Raw genomic sequence first — 22,341 nt, 5'->3', positions numbered from 1 at the left:
CCGAGGGCAAGCCATGGAGAATGGCGTCTAATGGGCAGCAGAGAAGGATGGGAAAGAAGACAAGTGAGGCGGCTCCAGCTCTGCCTGGAGCTCACTGTCACGAGTTCTGGTCCCTGTGTCCTTCAGTACCTGGAGGAGGAGTACCGCAAAGGAGCCCGGGAAGATGACCCGATGCCCCCGGTGCAGCCCTACCACTACGGTTCCCACTACTCCAACAGCGGCACCGTGCTTCACTTCCTGGTCAGGATGCCTCCTTTCACAAAGATGTTTTTAGCCTATCAAGGTAAGGGTTGTTTCATAACTACCTCAAAGGTCAGATTGGTCATCAGGGATAAAACACTTGACTGACGTCCTGAGAATGTACTGAAACTAATCAAATCATAGGAAAAAGAATTCTATATATTCCCACAACAAAATTCTCTTCAAGAAACCAGCAGTGGTACTAGGAGGACGTGGAATTCATGTCTCCACACAACCAGGGCACCTACCAGGCCCCAGTGGGGGACCACAGACACCTGAGGGGATGGGAGGACCCCCCAGTGACTGGGTAGGACGCGGGGCATGGGGGGAGTGAAGGGGGAGGAGAAGTGGAGGTGGGATGGGACTGGCGCCCCTGAGGGGAAGGGATCCCAGGCCCGAAGGGGGAAGTTGGGGGACCATTGGGAGGGCAGAGGATCAAAAAGGAGTGTGGCCAGGTTTCCCCTGCCCACTTGGGCCCCCCAGGAACCTGCTGAGATCCCTGGGCCTGATCCTCTGCCCACCGAGGCCCCCTGCAGGCACGTGGGTCCTGAGGGAGTGGGAGGTGGGGAAGGGGGAGGAAAAGTAAAGGCCAGACCTCCGGGGCCAGCACCCCTGAAGGGTGGCTGGGGGAGGGAAGGAGTTCCTACACCCAGCAGGACCCACCCACGTTTAGGGGTCCAGTGGCGATGGGGGAGACAGTGGGGGAGGGGCACAAAGGAACGGAGGGGAACGGGGCCAGCACTTTCCCTGTCCACTTAGGCACCAGGGAACGTGTTGGGCTCCTGGTCCTAATCCTCTGCCCTTGGAGCCTCCCTCCTGCCGCACAGAGCCCAAGCCCCACCCTTATCCCCCCACCCGGGGCCCCACCTCTACACTCAGAGACCCCCTCTGAAACCCCCTCCAATGGGCTGGGCCTAAACCCCACACACACACCCTAAGGCAGGGCCCTGCCTCCAAACTCGGGAACTGTACACTCCAGAGACCCTCCTTTTGAGGTGCTGCTTCTCCCCTTCCATGCAGGTCCTAAGCAGAGGCCCCGCCCCACGCTGAAACATCACCCCCCCACCCGCCTAGGTCCTGCTCCACCCTAAACCCCTCCCCTGCCTAAGTTCCATCCCCCGCCTAAACCCCACCTCTATAGCCCAGGCTTTTTTTTTTCTTTTTTCCTCTTTTAGATTGGAGTTTTGTTTTTTTGATTCATTGTTGTTGATTCTTTTTTTTTTTACATCTTTATTGGAGTATAATTGCTTTAAAATGGTGTGTTAGTTTCTGCTTTATAACAAAGTGAATCAGTTATACATATACATATGTTCCCATATCTCTTCCCTCTTGCATCTCCCTCCCTTCCACCCTCCCTATCCCACCCCTCTAGGTGGTCACAAAGCACTGAGCTGATCTCCCTCTGCTATGTGGCTGCTTGATTCTTTTATATTTTTACTTTTCCTAATAAATCTTTTAGTTTTCTAATTTTGTTCTTTATACTTTGTTATCGTTCTCTCCTTTTTTTTTTTTTTTTTTTTTTGGCTGTATGTGGGCCTCTCACTGTTGTGGCCTCTCCCCTTGCGGAGCACAGGCTCCGGACGCCAGGCTCAGCGGCCATGGCTCACGGGCCCAGCCGCTCCACAGCATGTGGGATCCTCCCGAACCGGGGCACGAACCCGTGTCCCCTGCATCGGCAGGCGGACTCTCAACCACTGCGCCACCAGGGAAGCCCCGTTCTCTCCTTTTAACGTACCCCTCCCCCCCCACCTTTTTTTCTTTTTTCTGTTGTGGTTTTATTTTGCCTTGTTGTGGTTGTTTTAATTATAGTTTTATTTTTCCTAATATATTTTTATCTTTCTAATTTTATTTTGTTTTTTATTCTTTAATATTGTACTGCTCCTTTTTTTCTTTCTTTCTTTCTTTTTTTTTTTACCTCGCCACAAAGCTTGCGGGATCTTGGTTCCCAGGCCAGAGGTTAGGCCCAAGCTCCTGTGGTGGGAGCTCCGAGTCCAAACCGCTGGACTAACAGAGAATCTCAGACCCCAGGGAATATTAATCACAGTGAGGCCTCCCAGAGATCCTCATCTCATCACCAAGACCCAGCTCTATCCAACGGCCTGCAAACTGCAGTGCCGGACATCTCAGGCCAAACAACCAGTAAGACAGGAATACAGCACCATCCATCAAAAAAAAGAAAAAGAAAAAGAAATGACAAAAAAATATGTTACAGACAAAGGAGCAAGGTAAAAACCTACAAGACCAAATAAATGAAGACAAAATAGGCAACCTACCTGAAAAAGAATTCAGAGTAATGATAGTAAAGATGATCCAAAATCTCAGAAACAGAATAGAGAAAATACGAGAAACATTTAACAAGGGTCTAGAAGAACTAAAGGGCAAACAAACAGTGATGAACAACACAATTACTAAAATTAAAAATAACTCTACAAGGAATCAATAGCAGAATAACTGAGGCAGAAGAACGGATAAGTGAGCTGGAAGATAAAATGGTGGAAATAACTGCCAGGGAGCAGAATAAAGAAAAAAGAATGAAAAGAATTGAGGACAGTCTCAGAGACCTCTGGGACAACATTCAACGCACCAACATTCGAGCTATAGGGGTCCCAGAAGAAGAAGAGAAAAAGAAAGGGTCTGAGAAAATATTTGAAGAGATTATAGTCAAAAACTTCCCTGACGTGGGAAAGGAAATAGTCAAGTCCAGGAAGCACAGAGTGTACCATACAGGATAAACCCAAGGAGAAACACACCGAGACACGTATTAATCAAACTATCAAATATTAAATACAAAGAAAAAATATTAGAAGGAGCAAGGGAAAAGCAACAAATAACATACAAACAAGGGAATCCCCATAAGGTTAACGGCTGATCTTTCAGCAGAAACTGCAAGCCAGAAGGGAGTGGCAGGACATATTTAAAGTTATGAAAGGGAAAAACCTACAACCAAGTTTACTCTACCCAGCAGGGATCTCATTCAGAGTTGATGGAGAAATTAAAACCTTTACAGACAACAAAAGTTAAGAGAATTCAGCACCACCAAACCAGCTTTACAACAAATGCTAAAGGGACTTATCTAGGCAGGAAACACAAGAGAAGGAAAAGACCTACAAAAACAAACCCAAGACAATTAAGAAAATGGAGCATACATATCGATAACTATCTTAAATGTAAATGGATTAAAGCTCCAACCTAAAGACATAGACTGGCTGAATGGATACAAAAACAAGACCTGTATATATGCTGTCTACAAGAGACGCACTTCAGACCTAGGGACACATATAGACTGAAAGTGAGGGGATGGAAAAAGATATTCCATGCAAATGGAAATCAAAAGAAACCTGGAGGAGCAAGTCTCATATCAGACAAAATAGACTTTAAAATAAAGACTACTAGAAGAGACAAAGAAGGACACTACATAATGAACAAGGGATTAATCCAAGAAGAAGATATAACAATTGTAAATATGTATGCACCCAACATAGGAGCATGTCAATACATAAGGCAAATGCTAACAGCCATAAAAGGGGAAATTGACAGTAACACAATCATAGTAGGGGACTTTAACACCCCACTTTCACCAGTGGACAGATCATCAAAAATGAAAATAAGGAAACACAAGCTTTAAATGACATATTAAAAAAGAATGAATTGGGCTTCCCTGGTGGCGCAGTGGTTGAGAGTCCGCCTGCCGATGCAGGGGACACGGGTTCGTGCCCCGGTCCGGGAAGATCCCACATGCCGCGGAGTGGCTAGGCCCGTGAGCCATGGCCGCTGAGCCTGCGTGTCCGGAGCCTGTGCTCTGCAACGGGAGAGGCCACAACAGTGAGAGGCCCGCATACCGAAAAAAAAAAAAAACAAGAATGACTTAATTGATATTTATAGGACATGCCATCCAAAAACAACAGAATACACTTCTTCTCAAGTGCTCATGGAACATTCTCCAGGATAGACCATATCTTGGATCACAAATCAAGTCTTGGTAAATTTCAGAAAATTGAAATCATCAAGTATCTCTTCCTACCACAACGCTATGAGACTAGATATCAATTACAGGAAAAAAACTGTAAAAAATAAAAACACATGGAAACTAAACAATACGCTACTAAACAACCAAGAGATCGCTGAAGAAATCAAAAAATACCTAGAAGCAAATGACAACGAAAACACGACGACCCAACACCTCTGGGATGCAGTAAAAGCAGTTCTAAGAGGGGAGGTTATAGTAATACAATACTACTGCAAGAAACAAGAAAAATCTCAAATACACAAATACACAATAACCTTACATCTAACCTTACATCTAAAGCAATTAGAGAAAGAATAACGGAAAAAAACACCCGAAGTTAGCAGAAGGAAAGAAATCAAAGATCAGATCAGAAATACATGAAAAAGAACTGAAGGAAACAATAGCAAACTTCAATAAAACTAAAAGCTTGTTCTTTGAGAAGATAAACAGAATTGATAACCATTAGCCAGACTCATCAAGAAAAAAAGGAAGACTCAAATAAACCAGATTAGAAATGAAAAAGGAGAAGTAACAACTGACACTGCAGAAGTACAAAGGATCATGAGAGATTACTACAAGCAACTCTATGCCAATAAAATGGACAACCTGGAAGAAATGGACAAATTCTTAGAAAAGTACAACCTTCCGAGACTGAACCAGGAAGAAATAGAAAGTATAAAAAAAACCAATCACAAGCACTAAAATTGAAACTGTGATTAAAAATCTTCCAGCAAACAAAAGCCTAGGACCAGATGGCTTCACAGGCGAATTCTATCAAACATTTAGAGAAAAGCTAACACCTATCCTTCTCAAACTCTTCCAAAATATAGCAGAGGGAGGAACACTCCCAAACTCATTCTACGAGGCCACCATCACCCTGATAGCAAAACCAAAGATGTCACAAAGCAAGAAAACTACAGGCCAATATCACTGATGAACATAGATGCAAAAATCCTCAACAAAATACTAGCAAACAGCGCATTAAAAGGATCATACACCATGATCAAGTGGGGTTTATCCCAGGAATGCAAGGATTCTTCAGTATACGCAAATCAATGTGATACACCATATTAACAAACTGAAGGATAAAAACTGTATCATCATCTCAATAGATGCAGAAAAAGCTTTTGACAAAATTCAACACCCATTTATGATAAAAACTCTCCAGAAAGTAGGCATAGAGGGAACCTACCTCAACATAGTAAAGGCCATATATGACAAACCCACAGCCAACATTATTCTCAATGGTGAAAGACTGAAATCATTTCCTCTAAAATCAGGAACAAGAAAAGGTTGCCCACTCTCACCACTGTTATTCAACATAGTTTTGGAAGTTTTAGCCACATCAATCAGAGAAAAAAAATAAAAGGAATCCAAATCGGAAAAGAAGAGGTCAAACTGTCACTGTTTGCAGATGACATGATACTATACATAGAGAATCCTAAAGATGCTACCAGAAAACTACTAGAGCTAATCAATGAATCTGGTAAAGTAGCAGGATACAAAATTAATGCACAGAAATGCCTTGCATTCCTGTACATTAATGATGAAAAATCTGAAAGAGAAATTAAGGAAACACTCCCATTTACCACTGCAACAAAAAGAATAAAATACCTAGGAAGAAACCTACCTAAGAAGACAATAGACCTGTATGCGGAAAACTATAAGACACTGATGAAAGAAATTAAAGATGATACAAACAGATGCAGAGAAATTCCATGTTCTTGGATTGGAATAATCTACATTGTGAAAATGACTATACTACCCAAAGCAATCTACAGATTGAGCGCAATCCCTATCAAACTACCAATGGCATTTTTCACAGAACTAGAACAAAAAAATTGCACAATTCGTAAGGGGACACAAAAGACCCCGAATAGCCAAAGCAATCTTGAGAAAGAAAAATGGAGCTGGAGGAATCAGTCTCCCAGACTTTGGACTATACTACAAAGCTACAGTCATCAAGGCAGTATGGTACTGGCACAAAAACAGAAATACAGATCAATGGAACAGGATAGAAAGCCCAGAGATAAACCCACACAGATATCGTCACCTTATCTTTGATAAAGGAGGCAAGAGTATACAATGGAGAAAAGACAGCCTCTTCAGTAAGTGGTGCTGGGAAAACTGGACAGCTACATGTAAAAGAATGAAATTAGAACACTTCCTAACACCGTACACAAAAATAAACTCAAAATGGATTAAAGACCTAAGTGTAAGGCCAGGCACTATAAAACTCTTAGAGGAAAACATAGGCAGAACATTCTATGACATAAATCACAGCAAGATCCTTTTTGACCCACCTCCTAGAGAAATGGAAAAAAAACAAAAATAAACAAATGGGACCTAATGAAAGTTAAAAGCTTTTGCACAGCAAAGAAACCATAAACAAGACGAAAAGACAACCCTCAGAATGGGAGAAAATATTTTCAAATGAAGCAACTGACAAAGGATTAATCTCCAAAATTTACAAGCAGCTCATGCAGCTCAGTATCAAAAAAAACAAACAACCCAATCCAAAAATGGGCAGAAGACCTAAATAGACATTTCTCCAAAGAAGATATACAGATTGCCAACAAACACATGAAAGAATGCTCAACATCACTAATCATTAGAGAAATGCAAACCAAAACTACAATGAGGTGTCACCTCACACCAGTCAGAATGGCCATCATCAAAAAATCTGCAAGCAGTTAATGCTGGAGAGGGTATGGAGAAAAGGGAACCCTCTTGATCTGTTGGTGGGAATGTAAATTGATACAGCCACCCTGGAGAACAGTTGAGGTTCTTTAAAAAACTAAAAATAGAGCTACCATATGACCCAGCAATCCCACTACTGGGCATATACCCTGAGAAAACCATAATTCAGAAAGAGTCATGTACCACCATGTTCATTGCAGCACTATTTACAATAGCCAGGACATGGAAGCAACCTAAGTGTCCATTGACAGGTGAATGGATAAAGAAGATGTGGCACATATATACAGTGGAATATTACTCAGCCATTAAAAGAAACGAAATAGAGTTATTTGTAGTGAGGTGGATGGACCTAGAGTCTGTCATACAGAGTGAAGTAAGTGAGAAAAAGAAAAACAAATACCATATGCTAACACATATATATGGACTCTGAAAAAAAAAAACAAGGTTCTGAAGCACCTAGGGGCAGGACAGGAATAAAGACACAGACGTAGAGAATGGACTTGAGGACATGGGGTGGGGGAAGGGTAAGCTGGGACGAAGTGAGAGAGTGGCATGGACATATACACACTACCAAACGTAAAATAGTTAGCTAGTGGGAAGCAGCTGCATAGCACAGGGAGATCAGCTCGGTGCTTTGTGACCACCTAGAGGAGTGGGATAGGGAGGGTAGGAGGGAGACGCAAGAGGGAGGGGATATGGGGATATATGTATATATATATAGCTTAACTTTGTTATACAGCAGCAACTAACACAATATTGTTAAGCAATTATACTCCAATAAAGATGGTTAAAAAAAAACAGCAGTAAGCCACATGATCTTGTTAATGTCTTACATTTTAGCTTCAAATTATCTTTGACCCCTAAAGGGGAATATGTTATTGTCAGTTGTTCTGACAACTGAGTGAGTTGTAAGTGGTTATAGGAGAGCCACACTGCCACCTTCACTATAGTAACTGTCTAGTTAATCTTCTACCTGGGCATTTTCAGTGGCAGCCCTCAGGCCTCAAGATGACTGAGATAGAGATGAAGTTACTGCATTGTGTGCAAACAGGGACACACCCAACTGTCAGTTTCCAGTGAGAACCGTGGTTCTTGTCCTGTAGTGGTGCCTCCTGGCGCCCAGAGTCCTTTATGGAGTCATTATCCGTTCATTTACTCAACCCTTCTTGAACTTCTGTATATATTTATACTCATATGCAGCCTCTTGGAGGAATGAATTTTATAGACTGTAGACTACTTGGTCTATAAAAGGGGCTTTCTTATATTTGTCCCTCTGTCTGTACACAAAACAAATGTTCTGTATGACAGCTGTTCAAATATTTGAACATTACTGCCCTGTCCCCCTTCTCCTCTCACTCTTGTTTATTCCCAGGCTAATTACCCTTAGTTAATTTGACATCCAGTTGAGAGCCCCCTATATGCAAGGCCTTCCCAGCTGCTGCAAAAATAAATAAGACAGTTCTGTACTTAGTAAAGCGTTTTAAACGCTTAGTAAAGCGTTTAAAAACTCATATTTAAGCCGTGTTTGCTCTGGTTTCCAAACCTGTCACTGCTCTGCTCATCTTTCTGGACATGTTCTGATTTGTGAATGCTCTGATTAAAAAGTGGCAGTCAGGGCTTCCCTGGTGGCGCAGTGGTTGAGAGTCCGCCTGCCAATGCAGGGGACACGGGTTCGTGCCCCGGTCTGGGAAAATCCCACATGCTGCAGAGCGGCTGGGCCCGTGAGCCATGGCCGCTGAGCCTGCGCGTCCGGAGCCTGTGCTCCGCAGCGAGAGAGGCCACAACAGTGAGAGGCCCGCATACCGCAAAAAAAAAAAAAAAAAAAAGTGGCAGTCAGAGGGCTTTCCTGGTGGCGCAGTGGTTGGGAGTCCGCCTGCCGATTCAGGGGACACGGGTTCGTGCCCCGGTCCGGGAAGATCCCACATGCCGTGGAGCGGCTGGGCCCGTGAGCCATGGCCGCTGAGCCTGCGCGTCCGGAACCTGTGCTCCGCAACGGGAGAGGGCACAGCAGTGAGAGGCCTGCGTATCGCAAAACAACAACAACAACAACAACAACAAGTGGCAGAATAAAAAAGAATATTTCAGATGTGGTTTGGGATGACTGCAGTGTATAACAGAACTGTTACTGCCCTCCGTTTCTTTTCATGTAGCCCAAGGATATAGTAATATAAAACTCCCAATCAACTATTATGCTAGGTTTTCCTCGTTGTGTATTTAAGAATGATTTAAAAAAAAAGAAAACAGGGACAACCTAAGTCCCCATTCAGTTTCTTCTGATTAATTTAAAATGATATGTGATGGCTTTTAAATTTATTTCTAGACTTCTCATTTAGTCCAGGGTTTCTCACCTTGGCACTGTAGTCATTTTGAGCTACATAATACTTTGTTATGGTGACTGTCCTGTGCATTGTAGGACATTTAGCAGTATCCCTGGCCCCTACCTACTAGATGCTAGTGGCATCCCCTCCCACCCAGCCGTGAGAACCAAAAATGTCTCTAGGCATTGCCAAGTGTCCCCCGGGGGACAAAAGTGCTAGGTTAACAACTACCAGTTGAGTTCATACATGTTCTAAATGATAGGAAATGTAGTATTACTTTTTTTTTTATTAAGAAGTTGCAGAGAATTTAAAAATCCAAACAGAAACCTCAGTGTGCTTCTCCTGTTCCACAGTTCTGTAGTCTCTACTCTAGATATTGTGATTCCATCATAGCCTTACAGAACTGCCTTTAATTTTTCTGGATTCCATTTAGATTAATAACTTTTTCTCCTGAGTGAGTTAGTAAATATTTCTTTAAGTGGCCCAACCTACTTTCTGAGGAAAAAAAAGAAATATTTATAAACCTAATTTCTCCCCAGATTTTATTTAGTGCCCAGCCAATGCTGACTCAACAGAATAGATGAGAAAGTGGTAATAGAAAATGTTGCTCGGCAAAGCAGGTCAGGCTTGTGGAAGATTTAGCATATATTTTTAAAATCGTGCCTTGCTTGATGCTGAAATTAGTCTCTTACAGTCTCCAGATAAAAAGATGTTTCAAATTTCAGCAAGTTGAGAGGAGTTTTGGATGGTACAGCATGGTTCTGAAGAAGCATCCACGCTGCTGCTGTTTTCAAGGGCTGGTCTTTAGATATCATTTCATACTGTAGGATAGAAAGTGATAGCTGTTGACAGAAAAGACAGGGTCAAAACTCAGTTCTTGATTATTAATAGTGTTCACCAGAAAAACTTAACAAAGGAGTAAGTATTCTTAGTTTTATTTTCATTCATAGGAAATTTTACTTAATTTTTTAGGTTAGAGTTAGAACATCTAAAAAGCAATGCCCCCCCCCCAAAAAAAAAGAAAAGAGAGAAGAAAAGAGGTAAAGAAATAATCTTCTTGATGGGGGAAAAAACTTATTTTACCTATTTGAACTTTAATTTTCCTTCCTTATTCTTTCATTCAGTAAATAAATGATTATCCAATTCCTAGAATGTGCTCGGTATGGTTGATATCCCAGGTCTCTGCTTTTACGGAACTTTCATTCTACTTGGGCAGACAGTAATCAATTAAACAAATAAGTGATATATATTTATCTAGTTATATGTACTATGAAAGCATAATACTGATTAAAAATAACAATGCAGTTGCAAATTATGTAGAGAAATATTTATTTTCAAGAACACGAATAATCTCTTTTAAACTATGGACAAAGTGAACATCATTTTAATCTTTTTGAAGTAGTAAAAGTGAATTAATTGTAACAAGTTTCAAATGGAATCAAGTCTTTGTGTCTTAAGTGTGTTATTTGTATTTTTTCAGATCAGAGTTTTGACATCCCAGACAGAACTTTTCATTCTACAAACACAACCTGGCGTCTCTCCTCTTTTGAGTCCATGACTGACGTGAAAGAACTTATCCCAGAGTTTTTCTATCTTCCAGAATTCTTAGTTAACCGTGAAGGTATAACAGTAAATCGTTTCTAATTTAAATTTCTGAGTGTTTGTACTTACTTTATAATTTTCCAAAAATAAAAATACCTTTTGTAAGTCCTAAAATTTGAGTCCCCAAATAAGAGAAATACCTTTACTTATTAAGTATATAATGTTATTTCCAAGTGAGCTTGAGGATGTTAAATATTTTATAGGACTAGGTATATCTGGAAAACTGTAACTTTTAACTATTAAAAGTATTTGTAAACATGTATTTTAATTGTGTTACAGAACTTGCTTTATTATTTTCTCTGATTACAAAAGTTATAATATGCTGATTATAAAAAAGTCATGAATTTATAAAGAACAATGTAAATTAACCAAAATCTCAATGATTTTATGAGGAATGACCAAGTTAGAAATAAAACAGTATAACTAGAGTTATCTAATAATGAAAAGGAATACTAGAAGATAAAATCAGATTTTCTGTGATGCCAGTGACTGACAATCTTGGTAATCTTACCTGTTCTTTAATGTAAGATCAGTTAATCCTTTACAGGGTATCTTTGGGTCATTTTCCTACATTACTTAATTTCATATTTTTATGTGACCTTTAGGAAATACATGAAATTGAGAATTATATCTTTAGAGAGGTTAATGTTGGACAAATTACTTCAGAATTTTTTCCTATATTAACTGGCCTCTCTGGAGTTATTTCGAGAATCATTAATAAATCCGTGCTGCTGATTACCTGGAGCAGGCTTCATAGTGTTGCCCAAGTGAGAAATGCCTCAGTGAAATATCAGCACCTGCAGTTGGGGGTACCTGCCTTGTGGCTTTCAATCAGGGACTCATTTCTCTGTCCAAAAAACCACATTCCTCTGTGGTTTCTTATATGTATGTTCCTGTTATCGATGGCTGCATAACGAATAACCCCAATACTTAGTGACTCAAAACAACATTAAATGTATTATCCATCACAGTTTCTGCAAGTCAGAAATTCAGGAACAGCTCAGCCAAGTGGTTTTTGTGGTTTGGGCTCAGGGTCTCTTGTGCGTTCAGGTTGGCTGGAGCTGGAACATCCAGGGGAACAGAGCAGCACGGGGCTGGTGGGCATCTCTCTCTTCAGGTAGTGTCCATGGTTTTCCATGTGGTTTCTCCACGTGGACTAGTGTGGACTTCCTCACAGCATGGCGGCCTCGAACACTCTACTTGGCAACTCAGGGTTCCAAAGGCAAGTGTCCCTAGAGAGGTGAGCAGAAGCTGCATGGCCTTTTCCAGCCTACTCTTGGAAGTCACACGGTGGCACTTACACTGCATTCTGTTTGTGAGGGAGTCACAAGTGCCTGCCCACATTCAAAAGGAAGGAGCATAGACTTTGCCATTTGATAGGGGAGCAGCAATATTCTAGAAAAGCATGCACAACAGCAAGTGTTGTTATAGCCATTTTTGGAAACGGTAACTTGCTATAGCATACATCCTGCTGTTTCCTATAAGCATTCCTATAGGTAGAGACTACCTGTGGCTCAACCCCTCCTAGCTCAGCTCTTAGATGCCTCATCACCATTGATCAATCAGTAAGTCTCTGCTGCTTCCCATGAAGCCGCCACATAGAGTATGGAGGTGCTCAGCCAGTACATCCTAATGCTGTCACCCTGCAGCTGTCTGTCGGATGACTGCTGGGATTTTTGAGGTGACCCTCACCCCCACCCCGTATTAATTTTATATAAGCCCTTAGTTTATATTTTATATCATATCATTTCAGAGTACTTCCAGAATTAGTGAAGATCCTTCTAACTGTTTTCACAAGATCAAGAAGTAGGCAGACAGCAACTTAATTTTACATGGAGCATGATTAGCTTTTTTTTTTTTTTTTTTTTTTTTTTTTTTTTTACGGTACGCGGGCCTCTCACTGTTGTGGCCTCTCCCATTGCGGAGTACAGGCTCCGGACGCGCAGGCTCAGCGGCCATGGCTCACGGACCCAGCCGCTCCGCGACATGTGGGATCCTCCCGGACCGGGGCACGAACCCGTGTCCCCTGCATCGGCAGGCGGACTCTCAAGCACTGCACCACCAGGGAAGCCCATGATTAGCTTTTAAGAGGTCTTTTTAAATTTGGATTCTGCTATGGTGTTCAGATTTTCTGTCCATTAAAAAAAAAAGTAGCACAAAAAAATTTCTGTTCAAAGGTAACATTTCCTTTAGGACAATTTTTTAAAGAAACACTTCTGAGATTTTTGTTTACACTAGCAGACTAATGAGGCAATTAGATAATACCTTATTTACATCGCGGAAGAACCCTCTTACTCACTGTGTTAGTATAATTTTGTTGTCCACAGGAATGCTTAGTGGAAATGAAATCAGAACAGACCTATAGATTTACCATAAAATTAATAGACTAAGACAGTTCATTCTAGGAATGTGTATACTTTGTATTCGTTGAGTTTTTAAACTACAGAATGCTAATACTTACTACATATAAGTAGTCTTGAATTTATTATATGTTAACACCAATCATTCTGAAATGCTTATACAAAAGCCTTCACTTTATTTTAATCAGGTTTACAATTGAGATATTTTCTCACTTGATGCATTTGAAGATTTGATAACTGGAATATTGGAATTAGTGGACGATGATTTTCTGCTTGTTTTTCAATATGATATAAAGTGGTGGTGATGGAAGGGTAAAGTTGAAAGATCTCAGATTCAGTTAGGATAGATAGTGTTAATCCATGTAGCTCTGTGAGGGGTAAGTCAGCAGGTGAGCAGCGGTGTTACTATCCTCTCGCTGCTCCTTCTCCAGGTTATAGCACACAATAGCTGTTTCTGTGAACTCTTACAGTCTGCTCAGTGGGCCAAAGGAAGCATGCTCTGGGGGAGATAAACATTGATATTACTCTTCTCTTTTAGGTTTCGATTTTGGTGTACGCCAGAACGGTGAACGGGTTAATCACGTCAACCTCCCGCCTTGGGCACGTAACGATCCTCGTCTTTTTATCCTCATCCATAGACAGGCTCTAGAGTCTGACTACGTGTCCCAGAACATCTGTCAGTGGATCGACTTGGTATTCGGGTATAAGCAAAAAGGGAAGGCCTCTGTCCAAGCCATCAATGTTTTTCATCCTGCTGTAAGTGACTCTTTTAAAACTCTGCATTTATGTAAGGTAGAAGGTTAGACTGTTTCTTTACAATACCCAAGTTACCAAAGAGAATTGACAAAGACACTAAACTTGCCCAAGATTTTTCAGGTTTTATATTTCACCTCTTTAAGAATAACTAAGATACTATCTGTCAGGGGTTCCCCAAGACCATCCCCAGGTTGGATGAGGACTTAACAACTCAGCATATAGTTGTAATTACAGCTAAGGTTTATTACAGTGAAGGGTACAAAGCAAAATCAGCAAAAGGAAAAGATGCACTGGGCAAAGCTGGAGGAAACCAGGCACAAGGTTCCAAGAGACTTCTCCCAGTGAATCACAAGGAACTCACTCACTTCCTCCAGAAACAAATTGTGACAACACGTGTGATGTTGTCTACCAGGGAAGCTCATGAGGGATGCAGTGCCAGCGTTTTTATTGAGGACTGGTCATGTAGGCACCCTCTCTCTTACAAGTCCTGAAATTCCAGGCGTCCAGAAGGAAACAGTTATTCAGTATACACCACAGTGTTTGTATAGTTTGGGTGCAGTGAGCCACTCTTATCAGGTAGAGAAGGTGGGAACTCTCTTGAAATCCATGTTCCCAGACACCAGCCAAGGACCACATTTGCAGTCATGCCATCCCAAGGAGAGCAGTTCAGGCCTGCCGTGTAACTCTTTTCTGCATACTGTCCTGTATATCAGTACATGTTCTATTTTTAAATGGCCTCATTTTTCCTTATTGCACGAGCAATACTTGTGCCTCATTAGAAAAATGTATAAGATACAGACTGCAAAAGGAAGAAATTTAAAAATCAACTTTGATATCATCATCCAAAGATAAATATGAAACCACCTTCTAGACTTTTACCTATACATATGTATCACTCCATTTATATAATATTAATACTATTTATTATTCCAAAGTATGGCTATCCAATAATTTATTTAACCAGTCCCCTATTGTTGGATATTTAGTTAGTATGCATTTACTATTAAAATTAATATTCCTCAGATTATTTCTTTATGTACCTCTTTACTTCTTCAAGATAAATTCCTAGAAGCAGAATTGTTATATCTCAACATATGTTTTTTAATGTTGTTAGATAGTCTACCTTTTAAAAAAAAATCTATCTATTCAGGAAACATTTATTTTGCTAGGCTCTAGGGATACGAAGGTGAATAAGATTCATGTAGGGAGGGAACATATATGAATGGCCAGTAAGCAACTGATAAAGGTGCTGGCATCTTTAGTCATCAGGGAAATGCAAATTAAAGCCATGATGAGTTACCACTTTATATCCTTGAGAATGACTGAAAGTAAAAAGACTAACAATTCCAGATATTGAGTAGGTGGAATACTACTCTACAGTGAAGAGGAATGGATTTCAGATGTCTGTGACAGCATGGACGAAACTCCAAAACATTTTACACTGAATGAAAGAAGCCTTACATAAGAGTACACTCTGTATGAATCCACTTCGTTTACATGAAATTCAAGAACAAGGAACATTAATCTCTTAGTGGTAGAAATCATGGGGAATTTATCTTAAAGATGGTTCTTTATTTCTTTAAGATAATTTCCAACCTAGTTGCCCCTGGGGAGTAGAGTAGTGACTGCCACAGGTGCACCAGGGAGCTTTCTGGGGTGATGGAAATGCTCTATACCTTGATTTGTGTGATGGTTGCATGGGATGGTACTATAAAAATCTTTATTGTTTTATTGTATGTAAAATATACCTCTATAAAAATGTATATAAAATTTTTATAAGTTTTAAAGACTGAGGTGTAATTTTTGAACTTTGTTCATATTTGATGCAAAATGTAACTTTAAAAGCAATTAAGAATTTGGACATTAACCTCAGTATACTCTGTGCCTATAATACTGGCACAAATTTTCAATTGTTCTCATATAAAATTCACATTAAAAGTATCTGCATGCTGAAATATACCATTTAATTCTCATCTTACTAGATTTTTTTCATTAATTCTTTGAGACTTTAGAGCTTTAAAAAGGATAGAGTTTATACCATCGTTCTAGAAATTTTAAATACAACTTATTTATTTATTTTGCTGCGCCACGTGGCATGTGGGATCTTAGTTCCCTGACCAAGGATCTAACCCGTGCGCCCTGCAGTAGAAGTGCGGATTCTTAACTACTGGACCACCTAGGAAGTCCTGTTCTAGAAATTTAATAAAATTCAATTCATGGGACAAAACCAAGTGTAGCAATTAAGCACATAGTCTCTAAATCCACGATTGAGTTCAAATCCTCACTCTGTGACTCTACCACTTACTGTGTGACCTGCAGTGTGACCTTAACTTCTCTGTACCTTAATGTACAAATTTGTAAAATGTGAACAGTAATACCAGCTTCATAAATAAGAAAATGCATACAGGGTAATGTCTGCCATCCAGTTAAGTGCAAATAAATGTTAACTTTGTAAAAAGGAATGTAGGGGCTTCCCTGGTGGCGCAGTGGTTAAGAATCCGCCTGCCATGGTAGGGGACACGGGTTCGAGCCCTGGTCTGGGAAGATCCCACATGCAGTGGAGCAGCTAAGCCCATGTACCACAACTACTGAGCCCGCAAGCCACAACTACTGAGCCCGCGTGCCGCAACTACTGAAGCCCGTGCATCTAGAGCCCATGCTCCGCAACAAGAGAAGCCACCGCAATGAGAAGCCCACGCACCACAACAAAGAGTAGCCCCCGCCTGCCACAACTAGAGAAAACCCGCACACAGCAACGAAGACCCAACGCAGCCAAAAATAAATTCATTCATTAATTTAAAAAAATAGAAAAAATATTTTAAAAGGAATGTAAAAATGCCTTTTGATCTTAATTCATCATTCACCGATGTATGGGGTTCACTAGAAACTGATACCACAGAATGTAAAGGTACTAATTTAAAGTAAATTTTAAGAGTCCTGGGTATCGGATTATTCCATTCTTCATTTGAATTTTCGAGTATATTAAATCAAGCAACCATTAGGAATGAGCCTGCTTAGATAAGCGTTTATAACAGGTATTTGAGCCCTTGTGGTCGTGCTAGGGTGGTGGCGAGGGGAGTGGATGTTGAAGATTAACTTCTGAAGAACCTTTGAAACTTTTTTTTGGTATTTATAGAGATGTTCTATGCAGATATAAAAATGAAATTTGCTGACTGATTCAATGCTAAAAGCTAAATTACACAAGCAAGATGCACAAGCACAACAGATCTATACCCAGCTACTGACTGCTAGCTTTAAAAATAATAAAGTAAGTGCACATCACCCTCCACCTGACTCTAACACTAAGAAGAAAAGTGTAACAACACCCTTCACGTTAAAAAGCTTGAAATTTTCACTGCTGCTCTTTCAGATCCACTTACAGTTTTCATTAGAACCTAAATAAATAGTCTCTTAAGCTACCTACTAACATTCTATCGCAATTTCATTTTTTTTTTTCGATACGCGGGCCTCTCACTGTTGTGGCCTCTCCCGTTGCGGATCACAGGCTCTGGACACGCAGGCTCAGCGGCCATGGCTCACGGGCCCAGCCGCTCCGCGGCATGTGGGATCTTCCCGGACCGGGGCACGAACCCGTGTCCCCTGCATCGGCAGGCAGACTCTCAACCACTGCGCCACCAGGGAAGCCCCGCAATTTCATTTTTATATACCTTTTCCTATATATCACTTTGGACAAATGACGTTTTCAATAATTTAGTATTACACATGAAGTCTTTATATATATATATATATATATATATATATATACATATATATATATATATATGTATGAACACTAGGTGGGAAAGAAAAGGACAGTGACAGATCCTGAATTTTTACTCATTTTCTAGACTGATTATTGCCCTAACCCCCTTTCTCTCTAGCTTCATGTCCTAAGAAAGGTGACAGCATGGAGGACACCAGTCGCATGGAACATTGTGTGCCAACCTCTCTGCAGTGTTTTGGTTGAAGATGGAATACCTTGACTTTGTTTCTCATCCAGTCTTCTGCCCCTTGCCGGGGAGGTGAAGCTGTCCCGCTTCCTCCATTGACAGCTTTGCCTGGTTGGCTGAGGGAGGCTGGAAGGATATACATCACATTCCAGCCTTCTCACTGCCAAGTTCTAGTCAGGTTCAGGAATATATGTGGAAACCTGCAAAGCAAACACAGAGGGAATCAGAATTCAAGTAATCCTCTCCAAGGATAAATAAAGCATGGATGAGTTGCTCTTGAGTTTACAGGGTGGACATCACAAAGACTTTGCTTGGGTTTCAGTGATGCTGGTGTTTAGAATCCTGATTCTTCAGCCCAGACAGGAGGAGAGATATAGACCTACAAAAATCTAGGTTCCTTACTAATGTCTCTGTATGTAAGAAAATACATCTCAATAGTTGATATTCTTAGACATCTTCAAGATGGGGTAGTGACACAAAGTCATCCTGTGACACCAGCCATTGTGTCCTGAGAGGAATCACACTCTTTCTTTGAGCATATTCCCATCAAAGAACAAAAGGGCATTTGGATATCATGTAATTTCAGGCAGACACAGATGGTTTTGAACTTCTAGTTCTCATTTTTAGGAATTGAGGTGGGGCAGGTTCCCCTAGTTTTCTTCAGTCTTCGTGTTGCCATATAGCTGCATTCTCTTGTCTCTTTTGATTTTGTTGACCACTTGAAATGATTTTAACCAATTACCTGACTCTAGTTTTCTGACCAATATCTGACAGGCAGCCACAGAAAAAATAGAACCACCTACTAACCTGCTTGCAGAAGCTCTTTTGGGTCAACTGAATTGAAAAACCTGATTATTTTTCATCAACTCTCACTGAAAGACAAGACCAAAGAAAAACCTCATTTAGTTTTTCTTTTTTTTAAAATTTGAAGTATAATTGACATACATCATATTAGTTTCCAGTATACAGCATACTGATTTCAGTCATTTGCAAAATGATCACCGCAGTAAGTCTAGTTAACATCCACCCCATACGTAGTTACAAAAATTTTTTTTCTTGGGATGAAGACTTTTAAGATTTATTTTCTTAGGAACTTTCAGATCTGCAGTACAATGTTATTAACTGCAGTCACCATGCTGTACGTTACATCCCAGGACTTATTTGCTTTATAACTGGAAGTTTGTACCTTTGGCTCCCTTCACCCGTTTGCCCACACCCCACCTTTGGCAACCACCAATCTTATGAGCTTGGTCTTTTGTTTGTTTAGATTCCACATATAAATGAGATCATACTTATTTGTATGGTATTTGTCTCTCTCTGTCTGACTTGTTTCACTTAGCATCATACCTTCAAGGTCCACCCGTGTTGTGACAAGATTTCATTCTTTCTTATGGCAGAGTAATAATTCCATTGCATGTATTCACCACATCCTCTCCATCCATTCCATTGGTGCATGCTTAGGGTGCTTCCATGTCCTGGCTATTATAAATAAGGCTGTAATGAACATAGGGATGCATGTATCTTTTCAAATTAGTGTTTTCAAAATACGCAGAAGTGGAAATGCTGCATCTTATGGTAGCTCTATTTTTAGTTTTCTGAGACACCTGCATACTGTTCTCCACAGTGGCTGCACCAATTTACATTCCCACCAACAGTGCAGAGGGGCTTCCTTTTCTCTACATCCTCGCCAACAGTTGTTATCTCTTGTCTTTTTTTTTTTTTTTTTTGCGGTATGCGGGCCTCTCACTGTTGTGGCCTCTCCCGTTGCGGAGCACAGGCTCCAGACGCGCAGGCTCAGCGGCCACGGCTCATGGGCCCAGCCGCTCCGCGGCATATGGGATCCTCCCAGACCGGGGCACGAACCCGTATCCCCTGCATCGGCAGGCGGACTCTCAACCACTGCGCCACCAGGGAGGCCCTCTTGTCTTTTTGATACTAGCCATTCTCACAGGTGTAAGATGATATTTTATTGTGGTTTTATTTGCCTTTTCCTGATGATTGGTGATGCTGATCATCTTTTCATATACCTGTTGGCCATCTGTATGTCTTTTTTGGAAGAATGTCTATTCAGGTCCTCTGCCCCCCACCCCGCCATTTTCTTTTTAATTTATTCCTTTATTTATTTATTTATAATATTCCTTTGCAGAAAAGTTCCTTAATTTTTCCCATTATATTTTTAACATTTTTATTGGAGTATAATTGCTTTACATTGTTGTGTTAGTTGCTGCTGTATAACACAGTGAATCAGCTATACGTATACATATATCCCCATATCCCCTCCCTCTTGCACCTCCCTCCCACCCTCCCTATCCCACCCCTCTAGGTGGTCACAAAGCACCAAGCTGACCTCCCTGTGATATGCAGCTGCTTCCCACTAGCTATCTATTTTACATTTGGTAGTGTATATATGTCCATGCCACTCTCTCACTTCGTCCCAGCTTACCCTTCCCCTTCCCCGTGTCCTCAAGTCCATTCTCTACATCTGCGTCTTTATTCCTGTCCTGCCCCTAGGTGCTTCAGAACCTTTTTTTTTTTAGATTTCATATGTATGTGTTAGCATACGGTACTTGTTCTCTTTCTGACTTCCTTCACTCTGTATGACAGTCTGTAGGTCCATCCACCTTACTACAAATAACTCAATTTCATTTCTTTTTATGGCTGAGTAATATTCTATTGTATATATGTGCCACATCTTCTTTATCCATTCACCTGTCAATGGACACTTAGGTTGCTTCCATGTCCTGGCTATTGTAAATAGTGCTGCAATGAACATTGTGGTACATGACTCTTTTTGAATTATGGTTTTCTCAGGGTATATGCCCAGTAGTGGGGTTGCTGGGTCGTATGGTAGTTCTATTTTAGTTTTTAAGGAGGCTGCATACTGTTCTCCATAGTGGCTATATCAATTTACATTCCCACCAACAGTGCAGCCCCTTTTTAATTAGATGGGTTTGTTTGCTACTGAGTTGTGTAAGTTCTTTATAGATTTTGGATACTAACCCTTTATCAGATATATGATTTGCAAGCAATTTCTCTCATTCAGTAGGTTGTCTTTTCATTTTGTTGATGGATTCCTTTGCTGTGCAGATAAATGAAGTCTTATATGATATTCTCTTAAATTAAAAATTAATTTTATAAACATACCTAATTAGCACCAATCAAGGTACATTATTTTCATTCATCCATTCAGAAGCATTGATCATTCCTATTCTGATCTCACTGAGATTATCAATGATTGTTAACCTGTTCAAAAACATTTTAAAATCCTTTTCATTTGAAACAGAGAAGAGTAAACCATTGCCTAGAGAATAAAACAAGTTGTTGTTTTCCCCTTCAGTGTTATCGCCAAGTCTTGCTTTTTACATACCTCTCGTTTTCTTTTATTCTTCAGACATATTTTGGAATGGATGTCTCTGCAGTTGAAGATCCAGTTCAGAGACGAGCACTGGAAACCATGATAAAAACCTACGGCCAGACCCCTCGTCAGCTGTTCCAGTCGGCCCATGCGAGCAGACCTGGCTCCAAGCTCAACATCGAAGGGGAGCTTCCTGCTGCCGTGGGGTTGTTAGTGCAGTTTGCTTTCAGGGAAACCAGAGAACAGGTCAAGGAAATTCCCTATCCGGTATGTCATTTGGATTTCAATAGAATTCAGCAAAAACTGGCTCAACTCCTGAGCCGTCAGGTCCCCTCCCAGGCTCTAGGGGCAGGGAAATAAGTAGCATGGTCCCGGCCTGAAGCTGAGTGCCAGCCAGTGAACACGGATGCCTGCATTACGTTCTGTGTGTAGGAAATGCTGCGTTAGCGCTATGAAGAGAGTACTTTGGGAGCTCAGGTCGGATTGTAACCTCCCTGAGGGTCATTACTGGGGAGAGCCTCACCAGGCAGTGACATAACAGGCATTGCAAATGAGAGGAAAGGAACCATCCAGGACTTGAGAAGAGTCTGAGCGTGGCTGTGCCAGTGCAGACATGCCTAGCGTGGTCCTGGTCATCATCTTCCACCAGAGGTGCTGACCAGAAGTGTAAATGTTTGGGTTTACAATTAAGGGGGAAATCGTACGTGTTTTTTTGGCCCCTCCAGGTTGTAATGATAAGAAGTATTGCCTCTTAAAATGGGAAGTAGGTATAATTTTTACTCTGAAATAGAAAAATAAAGCAAGCAAGCCTTAAGAGTAAAATGGATTCTAATCCTCAACTAAATTCTTCATTATAAAAGCAGCAAAGATGGGAGATTGTGAATTGTAAAGTGTTACAAAGATTTGCAGAAGGAAATCGCAGAAAATGAAAAGGCAAGGGAAGGAGGTTGTGAAGGACTTGGAGATAAAGTAAAGCACGGGTGTCGCACTGCAGTCGTCTGGGAGCCACTCTAAGAGAACATGGTTTTTACAGACCTTGCTTTGTTAGTCGTTT

General features: G+C 40.9%; 1 protein-coding gene across 5 annotated transcripts in view; it reads left to right on the top strand.

Annotated features, from left to right (window-relative positions):
* The window catches only part of LYST (lysosomal trafficking regulator), a 196,876-nt gene that overhangs the window by 149,779 nt on the left and 24,756 nt on the right, over window positions 1–22,341 (top strand). For all 5 annotated transcript variants that reach the window (XM_081229568.1, XM_081229571.1, XM_081229570.1 and 2 more), the window contains 4 exons: window positions 127–283; window positions 10,745–10,885; window positions 13,765–13,982; window positions 21,324–21,554. In XM_081229568.1, the coding sequence (XP_081085694.1) occupies window positions 127–283; window positions 10,745–10,885; window positions 13,765–13,982; window positions 21,324–21,554 (747 nt within the window). The remainder of the gene's footprint in view (window positions 1–126; window positions 284–10,744; window positions 10,886–13,764; window positions 13,983–21,323; window positions 21,555–22,341) is intronic.

The sequence above is a fragment of the Mesoplodon bidens genome (genome assembly GCF_964165515.1).
Source record: "Mesoplodon bidens genome assembly, chromosome: 1".
In the NCBI taxonomy this organism is placed as follows: domain Eukaryota; kingdom Metazoa; phylum Chordata; class Mammalia; order Artiodactyla; family Ziphiidae; genus Mesoplodon; species Mesoplodon bidens.
Note: the sequence above shows the minus strand (reverse complement) of the source record. Positions and strands in the feature narration are given on the sequence as shown.